The 18,569-nt window shown below is 40.2% G+C and overlaps 1 protein-coding gene across 6 annotated transcripts in view; it reads right to left on the minus strand.

Annotated features, from left to right (window-relative positions):
- The window catches only part of KIAA0319 (KIAA0319 ortholog), a 105,757-nt gene that overhangs the window by 59,211 nt on the left and 27,977 nt on the right, over positions 1–18,569 (minus strand). For all 6 annotated transcript variants that reach the window (XM_063707367.1, XM_063707368.1, XM_055390356.2 and 3 more), the window contains exon 2: positions 998–1,157. In XM_063707367.1, coding sequence (XP_063563437.1) covers positions 998–1,052 — 55 coding nt within the window. In that variant the 5' untranslated portion in view covers positions 1,053–1,157. The remainder of the gene's footprint in view (positions 1–997; positions 1,158–18,569) is intronic.

Here is an 18,569-nt window from a genome sequence, read left to right on the forward strand (position 1 = left end):
ATGAGCAAATTGCAAATAACATTTATTGGGACACAATAACTCAGGAATTGATATTTTGAATTAAGGGAGAATACCTCATAAGAAAAGGGCAAAAAGGAATGAAAAAGTAGAGATTTGCAAAGGAAAAAATATGGGTCTCTAAACATTAATGACATCATCTAAAACATTAATGAAGGTATTTTCTAGAGTATATTAAAGATGAAATAAGGGGACATTTTTTCTTACACACTAAGCAGGAATGAGTTTAATAAGATGGATGGATGGAGGGGAGTAAGTGATCTACAAGTCATGATGGGCTTTTCCAATGGCAATACTTTCTGGAGTGGCCCTCACATCATATAAAATGGTGTGCCCAAAATTTGGGTGCTTCTGAATCATCTCCAGGTGCTGCTGAAAACCCAGATCCCAGAGCCACATCCCTAGGAGGTCTGGAGTGTGGCATGAGAAACTGCATTTTAACAAGGGTCTCGCTAAGGTTATCTTCCTTATGGCTTTGTTATATTTTGATAAACTGTACATAACAGTTTTTCTAGTCATATCACCACCCTCAATCCTTGGTATACTCAAATGGGCTCAGCCAGCCCAGTCTAGTCATGGGTCTTCTTAAATGATGCTCACCAATGATTTTTTTGCCATGAGTGTATCCACCATAAGCAAACTGAGTATAATGAAAATAAAGATTTCTGATAAAAGGAAGTCTGGCCTTTCCAGCTAGATCTAGTATGCAATTCTTTTCAATATACAAACATAAAGTTTTCCTAGTATATATGAAATGTGATTTTATTTTCCCATGGAATAGTCATGATAAAAATTAACTTATATTCCTGTTTACAGAAAACCACTCATGCATGAGGTCTGCCTTTCATGCTTTTACCTGTAAAATAATTCTATTGAAAAGCAAACCAACAGCGTCTTCACCTCAGGTTGATCTGAGTTGCTTACACTAGTCAAGAAACTCAAGTCCAACACGGGTATCTCCAGGGTAGTAGTTCCCTACCTGCAATTGTCACCAGCAGCAGCAATGAAGAGAGCACACCTGTGGGGGGCGCCATTCTGCACCACACAGTGGGTGATGGCAGGCTTCTGATGCGGCCCTGAAGAGCGTTTGGTGCAAGCTTCCTTTGATGTTTTTTAGGAGCCAGATTTGGCCTCAAGAACTTCAAAGGAAAAACATAAAAGAGGAAGGAAGAAAAGAATAGGTAAATGTAGAAACATCCAAAATTATTTCTATCATTCATTCATGTCAGTGGGAAGCCTGTCCTGGTCACATCACAGAGCCACATCCCAGGCAAACATCCACCTAGAGCGTTTGTTCAAATAGCCAGTATAGTTCCTAATAAGAGCCAAAGAATTTCATGCTTACTCTCCTTACAAGCTGTGGAAATAAGTGAGGACCAATCAAATAAGAAAAGCAAAGGCTATTTATTCAGAGCTTGTTATAGAAAGGCAGTCAGCCACCATCACTTGTTTTTGGCAGAGACTCAAAGACAGGCAGAGGAGTGGGAAAACTTTATAGCAGAAAAAGAGAAAGCCTCAGGTGTGCTCTAATTGGAGGCTGTTGCAGGGGGAAGCTGCAGGCAGCTCACTAGAAGTGGGGCATCCTCTGTGATTGGTTAGGAGGCATGTTTGGCTTTCTCTGACTGGTCCAAAGTTGGAAGAAGTGATAAAAATTAAGGAAGCCATTAGTTATTAATCAAGTCCTGGTCATTCGGGGCTGATTGTTACAGAAGTTACTGTTTAGCTTCCAGGATTGTTTTTAGAGATAGCAATCTGGCTTCCTACAAGTCTGACTTACAGCAGGCTGGCTTCCTAGGCTGCTTATTGTAGATAAGGGACTGGTTTCCCGGGCTGTGGATTGTCGGTCAAAGTTCTATTTTATATTTGATCTGGCCACTGTCTGCTTTTATATCCAGGCTCTCAAAGCTAAAACTATGAAATAATGATGGAATAAATCACACTACTGTATTTCTTTTTTTTTTTTTTTTTTGAGACAGAGTCTTGCACCGTCATCCAGGTTGCAGTGCAGTGGCACAATGTTGGCTCACTGCAACCTCCGCCTCCTGGGTTCAAGTGATTCTTGTGCCTCAGCCTCCAAGTAGGTGGGATTACAGGCACACACTACCACACCCGGCTAATTTTTCTATTTTTAGTAGAGGCGGGGTTTCGCCATGTTGGCCAGGCTGGTCTCGAACTCCTGGCCTCAAGCGATCTCCCCGTCTTGGCCTCTCAATGATTACAGGTGTGAGCCATCACGCCCAGCCTATATTTCATGAATTCTAACACATAAATATTTTCACATTTTACCATTTCTGATATCAGGATGTCCTACAATTGCAGATGGCCATGTGCCAGGCAGGAAGTGGATGGCATTGTTTATGCATGCACATCAGCTGTGCAGAACTGGAGTCAGAGGCTTGGAAGAACATCCCAAAGACAACATGAAGCTCTCTCTTAAGAAACGCTGCATCCCGGCCGGGCGTGGTGGCTCACGCCTGTAATCCCAGCACTCTGGGAGGCCAAGGCGGGCAGATCACGAGGTCAGGAGTTCCAGACCATCCTGGCTAACACGGTGAAACCCCGTCTCTACTAAAAATACAAAAAAATTAGCCAGGCGTGGTGGCGGGCGCCTGTTGTCCCAGCTACTCTGGAGGCTGAGGCAGGAGAATGGTGTGAACCCGGGAGGTGGAGCTCGCAGTGAGCCGAGATCACGCCGCTGCACTCCAGCCTGGGCAACAGAGTGAGAATCCATCCCAAAAATAAAAAAGAAAAAAAGAAATGCTGCATCCCCCAAAGCTCATGATGGCACGCAGGTAATATGTGGAAAACCAACAGGTATCAATAACTGCATTGACAAGTTATTGGGCAGGAAGAAAATTTAGGAATACCTTCATGTGTCAGTTATGTTCCTTTTTACACATGCACAAGAATGATTTATGATAAAAATTTGTCTAAATAAGCACCCCCCTCAATCTCTTTCAATTTGTTTAAACATTCTAAGTGAGAAGAAAGTGATAAATCTTGGCTTAATTGACAGCATTCTTTTCCTTAGTGGTATTTAAAATAATCATGCATTTTATTAAATACAATCATTAGCATCTTACATTTCATTGAATTTAGTTAATATAAGCACTTTATTTTTGCCTGGTACTTTCTCAGTGTGATCTTCACAACAACCCAGACATATTATTATCTCTGCATTAGGTGATAGAATTGAGGTTCAAAAAAGTGAACTGGTTTGCCCAAAGTAGAAGAACCAGTACAAGGCAGTCTGGACTTGGATCTGTACTCCAAGTGCTTATTATTTCAAATACATAACAAAGGCTCCCAGGAGGAAACACACAAGTTCATGTTCAAAAAACCTAGATAAGGTTTCCTAATGCGGTGTCAGAATCCCACTGTGAGTTGCAAGATGGTATGTTGTAATAAACTAGAATTTAGCTCCAGTTCACACCAGTCTCTCCCACCCACTCCTTCATTCCTCCTCCCTCCACGCAGAGGATGTGTGGATAAAACCTTATAGGAGGACAACACTCTTCCTCACCCCTGTTTCCAGAAGCACTGCAGTACTTTTAGAAATGTGTAAGTGTTGTAGGGATGAAAAAGAAAGGGAAACATCCTGACAGATGTCTCCAGTCAGTTATTTAAGAACTCTGTGGCAGCCTAATGGGGGCAGGAAATAACCAGAAAGGACAAGGAGCCTGCAAACAAAATCAAACACATAACATTCTCTTAAGATGGTGTCTGGAAGTTCCAGGCCTTGTTTTAGAGTTTAATCGAGAAACAACTCAAATCACAAGAGTGCCGCCCGTTGAAATGCACATAGGGGACTGCCATCGACCACACCGAGCACAGCTGCTGCCTAGCCTAACACCATCACTGGCCATGCTCTGGGTAGGTGAAAAGGGCCTTTAAGGTCCAGAGATGGGCTGAGTTAGACCAAGGGACAGGAAGGAACCAGAGTAAAGGTGAGCTAAGGTAAGGTCAGGAGGTGGGTGTAACACCTCTGTGTCAGTACAACGGAGCTGAGGCCATCAGAACACCTGCTTTGATAAGGTAAAATGGAGAAAGAAAACAGTAAGCATTTCATAACATTCATGCCTAAAATCCTAGAGGAAGAACACCTGGTTCTGCAAAGTTTGCCACCAATAACTCCCTTTGCTTCCAGTGAGGAAAGTATGTTAGAGATGGGAGGTGGAAGGGAAGACTGGCCATCTTCCATCTGCAGCCATTGACTACCCCCTAACAAAAGGGCAAGAGAAGAGCAACTGGCCTCCCAGAAATGACATTTATTCAGCTGCCCAAGGTGCTGGGGCCCAGAATAGCAACACTGCTATCAGCCAGGGACCACTGGTCAAGAATCCCATGGATACAGATTGGGCCTCCACCGTACCATGTGGTACCTTCAGGCAAATTAAGAAAAGGCAGCTCTAAGAGAAGATACTGCTCTGAAGGAACACAGTTTGGCAAATGGACTATAAGCCAAATTCCCAATCCCATGCCCCCTTGGTGAATGCCTTTGGTTGTGCAAGGTACAACTTTCACAACCATATTGTACCTGGAAAGCAATTTATTGTCATTATCTCAGTGCAAACATTACAGGTGCTCAGCATAAAAAGCATTTCCTCTTCTCAATACCATATTTAAGTTTCTTTTTTTGGGGGTACATTAATGTAAGAAGACAATGTGTCTCCATTTCCTCAACATTAAAAGGCATACGGACTAGATGTTATCAAAAATTCCTTCAGTTCTAATAGCTTATAAGTGTTGCTTTTTTGTTTTTGTTTTTGTTTTTTATTTTGGGACAGAGTTTCGCTCTTGTCACCCAGGCTGGAGTGCAACAGTATGATCTTGGCTCATAGCAACCTCTTCCTCCCGGGTTCAAGCGATTCTCCTGCTTCAGTCTCCCAAGTAGCTAGGATTACAGGCGCCAACCACCATGCCCAGCTAATTTTTGTATTTTTAGTAGAGATGGGGTTTCACCATGTTGGCCAGGCTGGTCTCGATCTCCTGACCTCAGGTGATCGATCCACCCACCTTGGCCTCCCAAAGTGCTGGGATTATAGGCATGAGCCACAATGCCTGGCTAAGTGTTGCTGTTTAAATACATAGTTAGTACTTTATGGATTAAATAATCCTTCACATATATTATCTTATTTGATCTACTTGTAGGAACTGTTTCTGAGTTAGGAGTTCTCATTCCCATTTTACAGGAAAGGATGCTGCTGAGTTTCAGAGTCAGTCTTTATACTCAAGACCTCAAGTTTTCACTGTGGCACCCCCACCCTCTTTGATAGTTCTGTGAAGTTCATCCATTCCACTGTGGATTACTTAAGACTTTCCTTACTTATTATTCAGTCTCCGAATGACCCAGTTCTCTTGCTGGACTCATGCTCTCTCCTGCTGCTTGCCTTTTGCCCACCTCACTGTAGTTTTCTGTCTTCATTAAAAGGGAAGAAAATATTTAAAGAATTTACATAGAAAGCCTGTCAAGCTCTTTAACAATTTTGATCAAAGGTAAAGTTTAATCGAGTGACAAAATAGAACTTTTAAAATAAGCCTTCACAAGTTCAAAATGTTATAAATAGTACAAGCCCATATATCCTTCCATAAACTCTGCATGGATCAATTGTATACATGTAAAGATCTGAAAGGAAATGTCCCCCCATGGTGAAAACTGGTGAGAATAATATATGCTTTTTTTCTTTTCCTTTTTTGCTTCTTTTCTGATCTGTATTTTCTATTTTTTTCTAAACTGAACATATCTTACCTTTGTATTAATAAAATACACTTATAGATTTCATTTTTATAGAAGACAGATATTTTAACATGGTCATTCTGACATAGGTTTTTAAACAAAATTACTGAGAGATGTTGGAATGGATGTTTCTTTTTTTTTTTTTTTGAGACAGAGTCTCACTCTATTACCAGGCTGAAGTGGAGTGGTGCAATCTCGGCTCACTGCAACCTCCGCCTCCCGGGGTTCAAGTGATTCTCCTGCCTCAGCCTCCCAAGTAGCTGGGACGACAGGTGCCTGCCACCATGCCTGGCTAACTTTTGTACTTTTTAGTAGAGACAGGATTTCACCATGTTGGCCAGGGTGGCCTCAAACTCCTGACCTCAAGTGATCTGCCCACCTTGGCCTCCCAAAGTGTTGGGATTATAGGCGTGAGCTACTGCGCCTGGCTGGAATGGATATTTCTGACTCCTATTTCTGGCTGTATCCTGTTACTCAATCTCATTCCTTCTCTAGGCTTCCGGTCATGCATGACCCCTAGGCCATCTGAGAAGCCTCACCCCAGCTGAATTCTTTCCCTTCTTTGGGTGACGGTGATGACATCACTGATTCAGAGATGGGGTAAGGCTCCGGACTGGTGTCAGAGAATGAATGAGATGTGGGAATGGGGTGAGCCCAGAGATGGGGCCAGAAATGGGCAAAGCACAGAAAGGTATTCAACAAGTACTGATGGATCACTTCCTGTGCCAGGACATGGACAAGGGAGGGATGAAGGTCTAGGATGCAGAGAATGAGGCTCAAGGATAAGATGAAGGTGACTGTGGCAAAGACTGCCTGTTCAGTGAACATTCTCCATTTATTCCTTAGTAATAAAACTCACATAATTATCTGGGGCCCCAGAATACCCAGCTAACAGACTACATTTCCCAACCTCCCCTCACCCTTTGCAGCTCAGTGTGGTCATGTGATTATACACTGGTCAAAGAGACAGAAAAGGAACTACTGAATAAAACTTCTGAGGGAAGCTCTTTTTGTCCTCCTCATCTTTTCTTCTTCCTGCTGCCTAGAACAGAAAACAAGGTCTGCTGCCACAGCAGCCATCTAGGACTACACAGAGGCCTTGAGAAAGCAAGCCAGTGCTGGGAAGATGGAAGGAGCTGGGTCCTTGAAGACGTGGGACTGCCTACCAGCCCTGGACAGCCAACCTTTGAATTCTTGAGGAAAAAATAAACTTTTCTCTCATTTAAGCCACTGCTTCTCTTGAACATTTGTTTCTAAGAAGCCAGGCCAGGTGCGGTGGCTCACGCCTGTAATCCCAGCACTTTGGGAGGCCGAGGCAGGTGGATCACCTGAGGTCAGGAATTTGAGACCAGCCTGACCAACATGGTGAAACCCTATCTCTACTCAAAATACAAAAATTAGCTGGGCATGGTGGCACATGCCTGTAATCCCAGCTACTTGAGAGGCTGAGGTGGGAGAATCACTTGAATCCGGGAGGTGGAGGTTGCAGTGAGCCAAGATCGTGCCATTGCACTGCAGACTGGGCAACAAAAGCTAGACTCCATCTCAAAAAAAGAAAAGAAAAAGAAAAGAAAGAAAGCCAGACCTAATTTTATCTGATAAGTGACACTATTTGTTTTTCGGGTTTTTTTTTTTTTTTTCCAGTTTATGGGTTATAAAATACTTTGGTTCAGGTAAGATCAAAGCAGACACCTACAGTGAGTAATGGCTGCTTTATGGACAATGCAAATACTATAAAGCCAAATGACAGTCTAATAATTTTTAAAATGGCAGATATACCCTTCTATTCTGGAATCACTTATATGGTAACTAACATATGCTTCCTTATAGAAGCAATTAATTTTTTAGGTGTATGTATATTTTCTCTTCAACTAAATTGTAAACTTCCTGAGGAAAGCGACTAATTTAAAACATAAGCTGATACATTTATACTTCTGGTTTTACTTATTTCTCATCTACTAATAGTAACAATTTTAGTTAAAAAATGAATGCTTAAGTATGCATTTTAAATAAAAATATGTTCCTTTAGTTAAAAACATTTTTTAAAATGACATGATTTCAAAATTGCTGCTCTCCATGCCAAATAACTTTGCAGTCCCCAACTGTGAACGAACTAATTGGCAGCATACTAGAAAAAAGATGCTTAAATGCCAATTTAAGTCTCAAGGAGAAAACAATTTAAAAAATAAACAGAAGATTAAATTATATCCACATCGCTTCAAATTCTAACAATTAACAACAACTAGGTAGAAGATGTAACAGAAGACTATAGCAATAAAAAATACAGAAAACATAATAGAGGACTATAGCAACAGCAACAGACAAAAAATAGAAGACCTAAGGCTGACTTTAACAAGGTATTTGCACATCTATTTTAAGACAACTTTAAAATGCTACTGAGGAAAAAATAAATAAATAAATAAATAAAATGCTACTGAGGAACACAATAAAACCTTAAATAGATGGAGAAAAACCTTAAATAAATGGAGGAAACCATGAATAAATGTTCTTGGACAAATAGACTCAATATCATAAATATATCAGTGTTTCCTAAATTAATTAAAATGGTGCTGGCAGAATTTTTATTTGGGTGAATGAAAAACTAGAAAAAATGAATTTTAAAGTGCACATGGGAAAATTAACAAGAAAAAAGGCCACATTTTTTGAAAAATGAGATAATTGAGGGAAAACTAGTCCTACCATATAATGAAATATATTATTTTTAAAAATCATTAAAGGAGGATGGTACAGGTGCAAAAATGGATCACTGAATGGTACAGATATTCAATAAATGGATCCAAATACTTCCAAGACCAAAAGACATGATTAAAAATCGCATGTCAGGCCAGGCGCGGTGGCTCACGCCTGTAATCCCAGCACTTTGGGAGGCCGAGGCGGGCGGATCATGAGGTCAGGAGATCGAGACCATCCTGGCTAACACAGTGAAACCCCGTCTCTACTAAAAATACAAAAAAATTAGTCAGGCATGGTGGCGGGCGCCTGTAGTCCCAGCTACTTGGGAGGCTGAGGCAGGAGAATGGCGTGAACCTGGGAGGCAGAGCTTGCAATGAGCCAAGATCATGTCACTGCACTCCAGCCTGGGCGACAGAGGGAGACTCCGTCTCAAAAAAAAAAAAAAAAAAAAATGGCATGTCAAATCAGTGGAGAAGGCCAGGTGCAGGGGCTCACACCTGTGAGCCAACCGCTCACAGTTTGGGAGGCTGAGGCAGGTGGATTGCTTGAGCTCAGGAGTTAGAAACCAGCTTGGGCAATATTTCAAAACCCTGTCTCTACTAAAACTACAAAAATTAGCTGGGTGTGGTGACAGCCACCAATAATCCCAGCTACTGAGGAGGCTGAGGCACGAGAATTGCTTGAACTTGGGAGGTAGAGGGTGCAGTGAGCCGAGATTATGCCATTGCACTCCAGCCTGGGTGACAGAGCCGGACCCTGTCTCAAAAACAAAACAAAAAAAAAACAAAAAAAAAAAGAAAGAAAGTCTGGGCGCAGTGGCTCACGCCTGTAATCCCAGCACTTTGGGAGCCCGAGGCAGGCATATCACGAGGTCAGGAGATTGAGACCATCCTGGCCAACATGATGAAACCCCGTCTGTACTAAAAATACAAAAATTGGCCAGACATGGTGGCATATGCCTGTAATCCCAGCTAATCAGGAGGCTGAGGCAGAAGAATTGCTTGAACCTGGGAGAGGAGGTTGCAGTGACCCAAGATCACGCCACTGCACTCCAGCCTGGGCAACCAGAGCGAGATTGTGTCTCAAAACAAACAAACAAACAAAAAAAATCAGTGGAGAAAAGGTAGGTTATTAAATAAATTGTATTGGAGAAACAGGTAGCAATTGAAAAAAATGCTAAGCTGTATCCCTGAACCAGATAAATTTATCTTTTTTTTTTTAGCTTTTACTTTTACAAGTGTTGAAATAAATTTCTGATGAAAAGCAGAAGCCCATAAAAGCACTACAAGAAACTATGAGCCTGACTTTTGACAAGGGTTCCAGGACAATTCAATGGGGAAAGAATAGTCTTTTCAACAAATGATGCCACAACAAACAGATACCAACATGCAAAAGAATAAAATTTTACCCCTACCACACAACATATACAAAAATCAACTCAAAATGGATCGAGACCCAAATATCAGAGCCAAAACTACAAAACTATTAGAAGAAAACATGGGTGTAAATCTTCATGAACTTTGATTATGCAATGGTTTCTTAAATATGACACCAAAAGGACAAATGATAAAAGAAAAAATAGATAAAATAGACATCACCAAAATTAAAAACTTTTGTGCTTTTAAGGACACCATCAAGAAAGTGAAAAGACAGCCCACAGAATGGGATGAAATTTTTGCAAATCAAAAATCTAATAAGGGATTTGTATCTAAAATATACAAATAAGTATTATAATTCAATAATAAAAAGACAAATCATTTTAAATATGAACAAGAACCTGAATAGACAGTTCTCCAAAAAAGATACATAAATTGCTAATAAGCTCATGAAAATATGCTCAATATCATTAGCAATCAGGGAAATGCAAGTCAGAGAGACAATGAGATACCAACTCATACCCACTAGCATGGCTATAATAAAAAAGACAATTAAAAACGTTGTCAAGCATGTGAGAAATTGGAATCCTCATACATTGTTGGTGTGAATGTAAAATTGTGCAGCCACTTAGAAAATAATTTGGTAGCTCTTCAAACAGTTAAACAGAGTTACTATATAACCCAGCAATTCTACTCCTATGTATATACCCAAGAGAAATGAAAACATATAGCCACAAAACAATGTGTACATGATAAGGGAGTTAGGCCTGGCAGGGTGGCTCACTCCTGTAATCCCAGCACTTTGGGAGGCTGAGTGGGGAGGATCGCTTGAGCCCACGAGTTTGTGACAAGCCTGGGCAACATAGGCTGAGCCTATGGTTTTTTTGAGCCAACCCTGCCTCAAAAAAAAAAAAAATTGTACATGAATGTTCATAATAGCCAAAAAGTAGAAACAACCCAAACATTCATCAACTGAAAAACGGATAAAAATAATGTGGTATATCCATGTAAAGGCATAGTAATAGGCAATATAAAGGAATGAAGTATTAATACATGCTAGAGCATGATAAACTTTGAAAATATACTAAAAAACAAACAAACAAACAAAAAACCCAAAACATTATGCTAAGTGAAAGAAGCCAGAAGCCAGTCAGGAAGAACCACATATTATTTGATTCCATTTATATGAAATATGCAGGATGGTCAACTCCACATAGACAAAAAGTAGATTAGTAGTTGTTCAGGGTTGGGAGATTGGAAGAAAATGGGGAGTAAATTATAAGATGTACAGAGTTTTTGCTTTTTTTTTTTTTTTTGAAGTAATGAAAACATTCTAGGCCAGGGGCAGTGGCTCACGCCTGTAATCCCAGCACCCAGCACTTTGGGAGGCCAAGGTGGGCAGATCACCTGAGGTCAGGAGTTCAAGACCAGCCTGGCCAACATGCTAAAACCCTGTCTGTACTAAAAATACAAAAATTAGCCAGGCATAGTGGAGGGCGCCTGTAGTCCCAGCTACTCAGGAGGCTGAGGGATGAGAATCGCCTGAATCCGGGAGGTGGAGGTTGCAGTAAGCTGAGATCATGCCACTGCACTCTAGCCCGGGCGACAGAGAAAGACTCTGTCTCAAGAAAAAAAAAAAAAAAGAAAAATATGGCTAAATTGTATCCACTAATAAAATATATGGATTTCTTAAATGTTCATGGAAAATCACCATAAGCACAGTAGAAGTGTCAACAACAAATGGGGAAAATATTTGCAACTCACATTGCAGACAAAGGATAATTTCCCTAATACATAAGAGCACTTTCAAATTAATAAAAATTCAATAGAAAAAGTCTATCAACAGACAGAACATAGAAAAGAAAATATAAGCGCATATGAAATACATTAAAAGATGTTCAGGCCCGGGGGCGCAGTTGCTCACCCCTGTAATCGCAGCACTTTGGGAGGCTGAGGCAGGTGGATCACTTGAGCCTAGCATTTCAAGACCAGCCTGGACAACATAGGGAGAACCTATCCCTTAAAAAAAAATAATTAGTGTGGCATAGTGATATGCACCTGTAGTCCCAGCTACTCAGAAGGCTGAGGCAAGAGGATTACTTGAGCCCAGGAAGCAGAGGTTGCAGAAAGCTGAGATCACACTGCACTCCAGCCTGGGTGATAGAGTGAGACTCTGTTTCAAAAAAAAAAAAAGAAAAGAAAAGAAAAGAAGAAAAAGATGCTCAAATTTACTCGCAAAAAGAAAAATGCAAATTAAAACAGTGAGATGCCATTTTTTACCTAAGAGATTGTCACATATGGAAAAAGTCTGGGCCAGGCATGGTGGCTCACACCTGTCATCCCAATACTTTCAGAGGCCCAGGCGGGAGGATCACTTGAGTCCAGGAGTTCGAGGCAGGCCTGGAAAACACAGCGAGACCTCATCTCCACAAAAAATAAAAGAATTAGCCAAGCATAGTGGCACCACCTGTAATGCCAGCTACTCAGGAGGCTGAGGTAAGACACTCACTTGAGCCCGGGAGGTCAAGGCTGCAGTGTGCCCAGATTGTGCCACTGCACTCCAGCCTGGGTGACAGAGTGAGACCCTGTCTACAAAATAAAGAAAAAGAAAAGATGGAAAAAAGAAAGAAAAACTAGAAACAACCAAATGTTTGTCAGCAGAAAGCCAATTAAATAAACTACGGTCTGGTCATAAAATGAAATACTTTGCATTAGTAAAGAAGCTCTTCATGTACTGTTATATACCAACACCTTTTGTTAAGTGAAGAAAGAAAGTGCAGAATGGTATATACAGTACTCACCTCTTGTGGGAAAGGGAATGGGGTGGGAAAAATATAAATATAAATTTGCTAGAAAATGTATAAAATATCTCTGGAAGAATTCACAAAAAAATTGTTAACATCTGTGTTGATGAGGGGAGAGAGGGCTCAGGGAGAATTTTGTTGTTGTTGTTTTTGAGAGGGAGTCTCACTCTGTCGCCCAGGCTGGAGTGCAGTGGCACGATCTCCGCTCACTGCAAGCTCCGCCTCCTGGGTTCACGCCATTCTCCCGACTCAGCCTCCCAAGTAGCTGGGACTACAGGCACCCGCCACCACGCCTGGCTAATTTTTTGTATTTTTAGTAGAGACGGGGTTTCACCGTGTTAGCCAGGATGGTCTCGATCTCCTGACCTCGTGATCCGCCCGCCTCGGCTGAGAATTTTTTTTAAAAAACAAATCGCCTTTTGTATTTTGTGAATTATGTGAATGTTTTTAATATTAAAAAAAAATTTAACATTCCTGCCTTTACTTTTGGTCGCTGAGAGCTTACATCTACTCGGCATTAAGAGCTTCAAGTGAGTAACACCAGACAGCCGTAAGAAAAGACCTGGGTTAAATGCAGGAAGGGAATCTGTGCGTAACACAGAGAGGGGTGGAGGATGAGCAGGGTGGGCAGACTTAGCAAATGAAAATACAATGCAGGATTCCCAGGTAATAATTGAATTTCAGGTGAATAATATTTTTTTTATTCTGCAATATTTGGGACATTATTATAGTGTTTTGTCTGGCAACTCTAACTGTGAGAAAATGCCCATGTGCCCTGGGCAACCCATTTAGAACTACAGCTCATGTATTTCTCTCCCCAGAAGATCTACAAACACAACACTATGAAGAGAAAGAGCTGACATTTACACTTCACTCCTAGAAGCAACAGCTCAACCCAGATTTCAGTCCATATCCTGAATCCCCACTGATTTCTGAAATCACTTAATGTAAGCACAAACAACTAGTTAACAAGAGAAAGAACACAAGGAGGAACAGACAGATCATGTGAGGGGGAAAAAAAAAAACAAAATGAGAGAAAGACCTAGAAAACAAACCACTGAACAAAAGGAATGGATTTTAATTTTAATTTTCAATTTTTTTGCATTGAGCAACCTTTATTTCAAAGAGATGGAATTACCATGCTGCTCTGAGACAAATTATTTTTCAGAGCCGGCTAACAGCTTTCATCTCAGCTGGGGCTGAGTGTATGAAAAAAAATCCTGTATGTGACAGCCAGGATTCAACATATCCAGAATCTGATATTTATTTCTTAACTGCCTTGTTTTTTTGGTAAGGCTTGCCCAAAACTATCCTGTGGATAATAGGAGGAAATATATTATTCATAGATTTCTCTTTCCATTTCACCGCAGTTGAGTTTGCTTTTGATTTCAGAAAAGTAGCTGTGACCAATAAACGCAGGTCAACTAAGAACAGCCCCAAGATACCCCGTGGCAGGTTTCCTAAGACTGTGATGAATTGCGAGCATGTTTCACAGATTGATTCAAATGTTGGAAGGAGCCAGCCTTAGCAATTCCTGACATATGCCAGGACAGACGCCTTGGGAGAGGAAGCAAATGCTCCCAACTGTGTCTCCACGCCCTTCTCTTCTCCTCCGGGTCTTCTTTCTATCACCTCCCAGTCGCGCCCAGTGCTCTCTCCCATACCCTGGAAATATCCAGCTCAAAAGCCAGTTATCTATGCAGCTTCTCAAACACAGCCTCCAAGCTGAGGTCATTGTTCCCTCCTCTAGACAAGTCCCAAAGCTAGATTATCACAAGTGCAACTATGTATAAAAATTGTAATTCACATTTGTAAAAACTACCATTCATTCCATAATGTTCCTGGCATTTTACGTCCATTAGTTTTAATCCTTTGGGAAAAAAAAACAATTACATATTACTGTCCCCACTTTATAGATGATGAAACTGAAGCTCAGAAAGGCTAAGGTATCCAAGAATTAGATCCAATCTGGGTATGTCTGACATCATAGAATATGTTCTTTCCCTATGCTATGCTGCATATGTGTCTCTCTCCTTCACTTAAAAAAAAATCAATTGGGTTTTCTTCTAATTTACAAAAGCAATAAATATTTATTATAGAGAATCCAAGCAGTTAGGTGTAGCAGAGTGAATGGCATTGTTTTACCAGCCAGACCCTCACTGTCATTATCCTCTCTGCCAAGTGACCTCACTATGTCATCATCACTCAGCATCTCGTTGCCTGGTTCCCATACATCCCATTGTAAGCCACAGGGCAGGGGCTCTGTCTGGTTGCAACTATATCCCCAGGAACTATAGGAGGGGTTGGTACATAGTAAGAGCTCAAAATTTATTCAATAAATGTATGAATGAATAAATGATTGATAAATCTCCTGAATAATTAAAAGTGAACTGTAATATACAGTATTGAGAGTTAATTGTAACTCTCAATTGTTTAAATGTAATTTAAACAATTACATTAATTTACATTATACAGCTTTTTTACTTTGGTCTTTACTTATTTGCATCCATCTGAAGTTACAAATGTACATTATAGCATTATGAATAATAATAAAAGACTGGAAACAACCTAACGTCAATTGACAGGAGACTGCTTTAACAAATTATGATATAGCCAGGTAATGAAATTCTATGCAGCTCTATATACACATTGGTATTATTGAAATCTCTAGATATTAAGTAAAAAATGCAAGGAAAGTCAGTGACTATAGTAAGCTACCTTTATGAAGAAGAAAGGAGGATATTTATTTCTGTATATCCTATTTGCTTGTAGTTGCAAAAAAAATACAGAAGAATATAAAACAAACTAAGAGAAATGATTACGTGTGGAGGGGAAGAAAAGGGAAATTAGTCAGGTGAGACACAAGGGTGGGAAAGAGACCTCCCACAGAGTATGTTTTTACTCTAGATAATGTGATATGCCCTCTAAATATTTTAAGTTAATCACTTTTAAAGGCAAACAGTGTTACAAAACAGCAGTTCCATGCTTATTCTCTCCAGCCCCAAGACCTACTCTGAAGATATAACCACCTTTAACACTTACAGCTCTTCTTTCTGTTACTTGCCTCCACCTTTTAAAAAATAATTTATATCACTATTTCTTGAGCTTTCCATTTCAAACATTCTCTTTTGCATCTTACTATGAAAGATGAAGACTTAGTCACCTCCTACCATGCTGCACACAGACACATACACACATCACCCCTTCTCTACTTCTTTCTCATGGTTCTATTATTGTTTAATTCCATCTATAGTCAGTATATCAAAGAGGGAGTCCCTCTTAAGAAAAAATATTATCAGAAATATGAGTTTCTCTGGTAAGCAAGATGAACATCTATCTTTTAAACAAGGCAGTGCTTTCTAGAACTGGAAGTCCAATAAGACAATTGTCAAAGTGAATAATTTTTCCAGACCCTTCCACAGAAGACATTGTTTGTAGGTATTAAAGACTCTGTTGTATGTTGTTTTAATACTCCTTGGAAATATTGCTTAAATACAAGGCTTTACAAAAATTACTGGTATGAAAATTGAGGATATTTTTAAAACCCAATTAATAATGTAAAACATCCAGTATGACCCTCTTGAGGTATCCTTAAAATTCATATATTCAAATACCATACAAGTCTAATTTATCTTGATGTTCTTAAGATGAGTAATTTACTTAAGTTTCTTACTGCAGTATGATTTTTAATAAGGTTATTATATATTTTTTTGAGACGGAGTCTCGCTCTGTTGCCAGGCTGGAGTGCAGTGGCGCCATCTCGGCTCACTGAAACCTCCGCCTCCCGGGTTCAAGCGATTCTCCTGCCTCAGCCTCCCGAGTGGCTGGGACCATGCACGACACCACACCCAGCTAATTTTTGTATTTTTAGTAGAGACGGGGTTTCACCATGTTGGCCAGGATGGTCTTGATCTCTTGACCTCGTGATCTGCCCACCTCGGTCTCCCAAAGTGCTGGGATTACAGGCGTGAGCCACCGCGTTCGGCCTGGTTATTTTTGATAGCTTATTTTCTAAAAACCCATACGAATGCAGTATAGACTTTTAAAACAACTTTTATTTTCTACAGGGTTTACTTTATTATAACTATGTGAATATTCTCACTAATGAACCACATATCTTTCTCTTAAAAACTTTTGTCTTACCTCTAGTTAATAAATTTCTCATTTGGTTGCTTTCTTAGTTTTCTATATATCACTATTCTTTTCCAAATATAACAATAAAACTATAAAATGTTTCTCAGTAAGTCAAACTCATCGCTCATATTATAAAGAAATAATGATGTTGAATTAAATTCATAATAAAATGCTGAATTCAAAAGGACTTTAAAATTGGGGGATGTTAAAGGGATGTCAAGTAAAGATATTTAAGCAAATTTAAAAACCTTATTACCAATATTTCATTTAAAAGTTGATATTTAATATCATAAAAGTAGGAAGGATATAATCTCATAATAAGGAACAACCATTTACATTTAATAAATGTAGTCGTAATAACTAAAAAAATACTAATAATAATAAAATGGAACCTCAAATGTCCAATATTAGGATATGATTAAACATTATTGAATTACAATGAAGGCATTTAAGTGATCTAGTAGCAGAGCACTTAATGGTATGATACAATGTCTATGATACAGTATTATATGAAAAATACAGCTTATAAACAGAAAACACAGTATTATCCATGAGTGGAAAAAGTCTGGATTTCTATATCTAGTAAAACAGCAATGTGGCAAAATCTTGAGATTGCTGGGGAAAATATAATAAATATGCTTTTAAATACCTAGCTGTACTCACAAGAAAATAAAGGATATCCCCAAAGGCCCAAAACAAAGAGGGAGCTAGAAAGCAGAGCGGAAAGCTGATGGTGAAGCTGAAGCTGCCAGATACAGCACTGATTTATACAACAGAGAGATGTGAGTTTCATGGATGCACAGAGGACAGAAGTCAGAGCCTTGAGCTCACTCAAGGTGGGGAGTAGGAGCAAAAATGCCTCATAAAGCCAGGAACCCTAAAGAAGTAGAACCTTGGTAGGGTGTGGTGGCTCATGCCTGTAATCCCAGCACTTTGGGAAGCTGATGTGGGTGGATCACCTGAGGTCAGGAGTTCGAGACCAGCCTGGCCAACATGCTGAAACCCCATCTCTACTAAAAATACAAAAATTAGCCAGATGTGGTGGCGCACACCTATAATCTCAGCTACTTGGATGGCTGAGGCAGGAGAATCTCTTGAACCCAGGAGGCGGAGGTTGCAGTGAGCCGAGACTGCGCCATTGCACTCCAGCCTGGGTGACGGAGTGAGACTCTGTCTCAAAGGAAAATGAAAATAAAAATAATAAAAATAAATAAAAGAAATAGAACCTCGTTCATGAAGGGTAGACCAGAAAAAAAAATTTGGCCACTGGGCTCTGTATGCAGATAAACTTCTCCTTCAAGAATTGGCAACCATAGGTTTGCTTAACATAAGTTTGGGCTTGGCTTTTCATTACTAGTTTGGCTTAATAAACCCCAGGGGCAGAAATTAACTTAAAGTTGTCCTGAGTTGTCAGTGCCACAGATACTTGGCAGAGGCAATTATAAATTCCTTCTGGAAGAACTTTTCTCAACCTCAGAGAGAACCTAGACAAACCAGAACTTACAATTCAAAATTACAGGCCAAGTAGAATGACTCACAGCTATAACCCCAACACTTTGGGAGGCCAAGGGAAGAGGATTGCTTGAGCCCAGGAGTTTGAGACCAGCCTAGGCAACATAGTGAGATATCATCTCTACTAAAACTTAAAAAAAAAAATTAGCCAGGCATGGTGGTGTGCACTTGTAGTCCCTGCTACTCAGGAGGCTGAGGTGGGAGAGTTGGCTGAGTTGAGGCTGCAGTGAGCCATGATCACACCACTGCACTCCAGCCTGGGCAACAGAGCAAGACCCTGTCTCGAAAGAACAA

The sequence above is a fragment of the Gorilla gorilla genome, chromosome 5, assembly GCF_029281585.2.
Source record: "Gorilla gorilla gorilla isolate KB3781 chromosome 5, NHGRI_mGorGor1-v2.1_pri, whole genome shotgun sequence".
NCBI lineage: Eukaryota > Metazoa > Chordata > Mammalia > Primates > Hominidae > Gorilla > Gorilla gorilla.